The following is a 6,416-nucleotide window of genomic DNA, read 5'->3' as shown; positions in this document are numbered from 1 at the left end:
ACAGAGAGGGAAATGAGAACTAGATGAGGTTAATACTTGGCCCCAAAGCTGACTTACCATTAGGCACAGTAGGCACAGTGCTTAGGGCCCATAATACAGGAGCCTAAGAACATGTTTTAATTTTAATTTCTTTTAAAACCAGAAGAAAAAAATGAATATAATAATAATGAATACATAATAATAATGAATCCAGACTGTTTTGTGTTTGTCTTTATCCCAATACAGTCATAAACATATCTTTAAATACTTTTTTGTGGAAGAAGAGGTCCATAAAGGCAAAAATGCCTAGAGCCCACCAAAATCATGGTATGGCCTCAATGAACTCAGGATCACGCAGTTGGTAAGAGACAGAACAAGGTGAGGCAGACCCTGTAAGCCTGACGTCCCTTTCGATTGGACACATCTAGAGGATAACTACTGTGCTTTTATATCTCTCCTAGTGCTAGGTTCATAGGGGTAGCTCCATAGTTATTGAGTTAAATCACATTGAGTTAACCCAAAGTGCTTTATACAGTGGTGCTGTGATTTGAATGTATGTGCCCCTCCAAAATTCATATGTTGGAACTTAAACCCCAAGGTGATGGTTTTGAGATGAAATGGGGCCTTTGGGAGGTGATTAAGCCATAAGGGCCCTGCTCTAATAGTTGGGATTAATGCCCTTATAAAAGAAGCTTCAGACGGCAGCCTGGTCCTTCCATCTATTCTGCCATGTGAAGACACAATGTTCATCCCTCTTTGCCTCCTTCCTCCAGGTGAGGACACAGCAAGAGGCACCACCTTGGAAGCAGACAGCAGTTTTCAGAGAGCAGTTGACACCTTGATCTTGGACTTCCCAACCTCCAGAACTGTGAGAAATAAATTTCTGTTCTTTATAAATTTCCCAGTCTTAGGTACTTTGTTATAGTAGCACAAATGGACTAAGACAAGTGAATAATTAATAATATATTCTTACAGATTGAAGAAAACCCTGTGGATGCTGCAAATATCACATGGATTTTTTTCATCTGGAAAATAGACCTGAAAATAAAGTCTACACATTTTATCAACTTGTAGAATTTTTGGATCAAAAGATTAAAACAGATATTGTTGCTTACAAATAACGATGCTTATTTTTTCCTACATATTAGACTTATGACAAATCTCTGATCTAAGCATGATATTCTAAAAATTAATATAAATATGTGTATAATACATTTTTTAAAAATTCATCTATTCATTTAACATTCACTGTGCCAGGAACTTAGAATATAAAAACAAAGAAGCCACTGTACTCACTGCCCTTGAGGAGCACATGGTAAACTCAATCTATCCTTTCACAGAAAATGAACAGACTCCATGGGAATGTAACCAAAGTAGTACACGCAATTCCAACTTACCAGAATTGAAACATAATACAATTTCTCACAAAGGCTAATACATTATGAACATAACAGTGCTTGTTATAACAGAAGTCATTGGTGTTTTGTTTTTTGTTTTAGAGATGAGGTCTCAGTCTGTCACTGAGCCTGGAGTGCAGTGGCGTAATCATAGCTCACTGCAGCCTCGACCTTCTGGACTGAAGCGATCCCCCAGCCTCATCCTCCTGAGTAGCTAGGACTACAGTCATGCAGCACCATGCTGAGCTAAGTTGCTAGTGCTAAAAGAGCATTCCTAATGTTCTAATGTTCATCATGTCATACTTCTTTTTTTTTTTTTTTTTTTTTTTGAGACAGAGTCTCACGTGTTGCCCAGGCTAGAGTGCAATGGCACAGTCTTGGCTCACTGCAACCTCCATCTCCCGGGTTCAAGTGATTCTCCTGCCTCAGCCTCCTGAGTAGCTGGGATTACAGGGGTGCACCACCACACCCGGCTAAGTTTTGTATTCTTAACAGAGACTGGGTTTCACCATGTTGACCAGGCTGGTCTCGAACTCCTGACCTCAAGTGATCTGCCCGCCTCAGCCTCTCAAAGTGCTAGAATTACAGGCATGAGCCACCATGCCCAGCCCATGTCACACTCCTTTTAAAACTGCACCCAACTAGTGGCTAGAGCAACCATTCCCAACTAGTGGTCGATTTAGCACATGCATGCACACACACACACAAACCCACACCCACACCCACATACACACACACACACACACACACACACACACCCCAGGAGAGATTTGGTAATGTCTGGAGACATTTTTAGTTATCACAACTGTCAGGGGTTGGGGAATACTACTTACATCTAATGAATCAAAGCCAGAGACACTGCTAAGCATCCTACAATCCAGTGGGGGGTAGGTAGACAGCCCTCTACCCCCACCACACTACCACCACACACAGAATTATCAGGCCCCAAATGTCAATAGTGCTGATACTGAAAAACTCTGGCCCAGAGGAACTAAATCCAAACTCTTCCAGCTAGCATTCAAGGCCTGGGCAAATTCGGCCTTGTTCCCTCTTTTCTCTTTATCTGCCTCTGCCTTGTTCTCTGGACGCTCAATCTTTCCAGGAACCTTATGTTCCAGCTGTATCAGACCGTCACAAAATGTAAGAGTGATTAAGCACTTGGGCTCTGAAGTCAGGCAGACCTGACTGTGTATCCAGACTTTACTACTTGCCAGTTGTATATCCTCCATCTTAGAGACTCAGTTCCTTCTTCTGTAAAATGAGGAAAACACTAGTTATTTATATTGAGAGAACTGTATGAGGTGATACAAGTAAAGTCATTTCACAACATCTGGTACATCTCTCTGCCCCTGTGCTCTTGCTGTTCTTGCCTTTATTAGGGCACCAAAACCAGGCTTCCTTGGTCCTAAATTAGTTGCCTAAAGGTCCATGTCTCTAACTGGCCTGAGAATTCCTGGAGAGCAAGGATTGGGTCCTATCTGTTTTTGTTTCCCCAGAACTTGGCATAGCACCCTGCACATAGTAGGTCATTAGTAAATATTAGTTGAATTGCAATTTTGACATTCCCTTGAAGAGGAGACCACCTTGCCAATGGGCAAACAATCTAGAATTCTAAAGGAGGCTCTTATTTTTAGAATCAGTCATTGTTTTCCTTGCTGCTTCCATTTTCTCTGTCCAACTTTCAGGGCTGGGGTTCTCTTCTTCCGTGCTGGGTTCTTGGCATGGTTCTTAGACAATTGCTCCTCTCTCTTAAAGACTTCATCTAGCTATGTGGCTTAAAATACCACTTATATACCTCTAAATTTATATTTGTAGCCAAGACCTCTTCTGTGGGATTATTTGTGTCTGTATGTGTGTATATATATACACATATATACATATATATACACTATATATACACATATATATACACACACACATACATACATATATATTCCATAGGACTCTGATTGATGCAGGTTGATATATTTTAACTGTGTACTTGACATCCTGATTGATTATACATTGACATCCCAAGTTAGCACACAGCAGCTAAAGTGACCTTTTAAAAATATAATTCTGATGATGACACTCCCTTTAAAGGTTTCCCACTACACCAGTTATAAATCCTTCCCATGGCTTATATCATGAAAAGTCTTGACTCCATCCTTTCTCTAGCCTCACCTCCTGACATCGTTCTCCTTCCTCACTATGCTTGAGTCACATTGGCTTTCTTTCTGATGCTCAAATGAGACAAACTCATCCTCCTTCTCAGAGCCTTTGCACTTGTTTTGTCTTCTTGGAACACTTGCCCCAGATGAATACATGCGACCAAAGTGTCACCTCAGGGAGGACTTCCCTGACCCCCTTTCCTCTCCCAGCATGAAAGCTTTCTCCATCTCTCTCTAAGTCTCTAAGTCATTGCCTTGTTTTAGTACTTCCTTTATGACACTCTGTGCACCCTACTGGAAAGGGAGCTCCATGGGAGCAGGAGAATTTCCAGTCTTGTTCTCCACTGTATCTTCAGTACCTAGCCCAGTGCCTGGCACATAGGAGGACCTTAATAAATAGACATTGGATTTTTTTTTTTCTTTTTTGAGGTAGAATCTCCCTGTGTCATCCAAGATGGAGTGCAGTGGCACCATCTCAGCTCACTTGCAACCTCCGTCTCCCAGGTTCAAGCAATTCTCCTGCCTCAGTCTCTTAAGTAGCTGGGATTACAGGCACATGCCACCACACACAGCTAAGTTTTGTATTTTTAGTAGAGACGGGGTTTCACCATGTTGGTCAGGCTGGTCTCTTTTTTTTTTTTTTTTTGAGACAGGGTTTCACTCTTTTTGCCTAGGCTGGAGTGCAGTGGCGTGATCTCAGCTCGCTGCAACCTCCACCTCCTGGGTTCAAGCAATTCTCCTGCCTCAGTCTCTTAAGTAGCTGGGATTACAGGCACATGCCACCACACACAGCTAAGTTTTGTATTTTTAGTAGAGACGGGGTTTCACCATGTTGGCCAGGCTGATCTCAAACTCCTGACCTCAGGTGATCCACCCACTTCAGCCTCCCAGAGTGCTGGGATTACAGGCATGTGCCACCACACCCGGAGCTAAGTTTTGTATTTTTAGTAGAGACGGGGTTTCACCATGTTGGTCAGGCTGGTCTCTTTTTTTTTTTTTTTTGAGACAGGGTTTCACTCTTTTTGCCTAGGCTGGAGTGCAGTGGCGTGATCTCAGCTCGCTGCAACCTCCACCTCCTGGGTTCAAGCAATTCTCCTGCCTCAGTCTCCTGAGTAGCTGGGATTACAGGTGTGTGCCACCACACACAGCTAAGTTTTTGTATTTTTTAGTAGAGACGGGGTTTCACCATGTTGGCCAGGCTGATCTCAAACTCCTGACCTCAGGTGATCCACCCACTTCAGCCTCCCAGAGTGCTGGGATTACAGGCGCAAGCCACCATGCCTGGCCTGATAAATAGGTATTGAATAAATGAATGAAGTTAAACTCAAGTGTAGTGAAGGCACTGGAATGAGAAGGCCTGGTTTCTAGCCCCCATTTCATCTCTGTGTGACCTCAGCAAGCCACTTTGTCTCTTAGAATCTCAGTTTGTTCATCTGTAAGGCGAGCATGACAACACTCTTCTTACACTAGTGTGAGGATGAAATGATATGTCTATTAAGAGTCTGGTGCAGTGCTTAGCATATAGTACAACAATCAACAAATGCTGGTGCTTTTTTTCCTCTTTGAGCCTCATTTTCCTCACAATAGGGTAAATAACATTGATTGTACAGTATGGAGTTGTTGTAGAAATGATACTAATTTACAAGTCTTTCCCTTCTCTGAACTTTGCCCATAGTATTCTCTTTGATCCTCCTCCTCCCTCCCCCATGTCTTCCTCCCTAGATAATCGCAGTTGTCGCTTTCTTCAGGAAGCCTTCCCTGAGACCCCATGCTGGATCAGAGCCTCTTCTGGGCCCCCTCAGGCCCTGCATTTCTGTTAAAATAAACAGATATCATCGTGGTTTCTTCATAGGCCCAGTGGATGGATGGATGAATAGAAGGATGGAAGGATGGAAGGATAGAAGGATAGAGGGAAGGAAGGATAGAGGGACAGAGAGATGACGAAAGGAATCATGTGAGAGGGACTTCAACCAGCTCCACCAAAGTCGAGCACCCCAGAGGCCAGCCTCAGCTGCCCATTCCACTCCCCAACTCCCAGAGACCCTCCCCTGCTGCTCCCTCAACGCCTGGTTGGCCCCCATTGGCTCCTCGGTCCTGCAGCGCTCTCAGCCGTGGTGCCCCGGGATTGACTGCGGTCCTCATTATTCTTACTGGCCCCAGGCCTCGGATGGAAGGCAGCCAGGTGCGGGGATGCAGGTGATCTCAGCCCCCGCCCCTGGGTCAAGGTAGAGGTGGCGACAGTGGGGCGGAGCTCCTGGCGAGGGCAGGAGCGCTCCGAGGCTGGGACTCGAGGCTCCGCGGGATGAAGGGGCTGCGGCTGCTGCCACTGCTGCTGGTGACCTTCACCCTGGGAAAGCGCGCCCAGCGCCGGATTTACTTGCGCGAGGAGTTCGAAGACGGGGGTAAGCAGTTCGGTGCCTGGCAGCGACTATAGAACAGACTCTACGTCCTTGCCTGTCACCTGTCCCAGCGGTCAGGCAGGCTGACTTTCCCAGTTTGGAGCCCATTTAGAGACAGAAAGACTACAGCTGAAATCTCCACTCGCTACCTCCTAGCTGTGTGACACTGGGCAGATAGCTTACTAAGTCTGCATTTCAATTTTTCTCTATTAAATGAGGACAATACGAATCTTGCAAAATTGTTCAGAGCGTTAAATTAGGTAAGGTGGGTAAAGCATTGTCCCTAGCATATAGTTGGCATGCAGTAAACGTTTGTTCCTCCTCCTTCATCCCAAATGGGTGAACCTTGGAGGAAAAAGGGGATCATTGATTGTGATCGTGAAATTTTCTGTTTCTTTCTTTTCTTTTTTCTTTTTTGTTTTCTTTCTTTCTTTCTTTCTTTCTTTCTTTCTTTCTTTCTTTCTTTCTTTCTTTCTTTCTTTCTTTCTTTC

General features: G+C 44.3%; 1 protein-coding gene across 1 annotated transcript in view; it reads left to right on the top strand.

Annotated features, from left to right (window-relative positions):
• The first annotated feature begins 5,828 nt into the window (after nucleotides 1–5,828).
• The window catches only part of LOC105500736 (calreticulin-like), a 57,919-nt gene continuing 57,331 nt past the window's right edge, over nucleotides 5,829–6,416 (top strand). The window contains 1 exon segment of the mRNA XM_011926370.1: nucleotides 5,829–5,928. Within this exon segment, the coding sequence (XP_011781760.1) occupies nucleotides 5,829–5,928 (100 nt within the window).

The sequence above is a fragment of the Colobus angolensis genome, unplaced genomic scaffold, assembly GCF_000951035.1.
Source record: "Colobus angolensis palliatus isolate OR3802 unplaced genomic scaffold, Cang.pa_1.0 Scaffold68, whole genome shotgun sequence".
NCBI lineage: Eukaryota > Metazoa > Chordata > Mammalia > Primates > Cercopithecidae > Colobus > Colobus angolensis.
The sequence above is the reverse complement of the archived record's forward strand: the minus strand, read 5'-3'. Positions and strand labels throughout refer to the sequence as shown.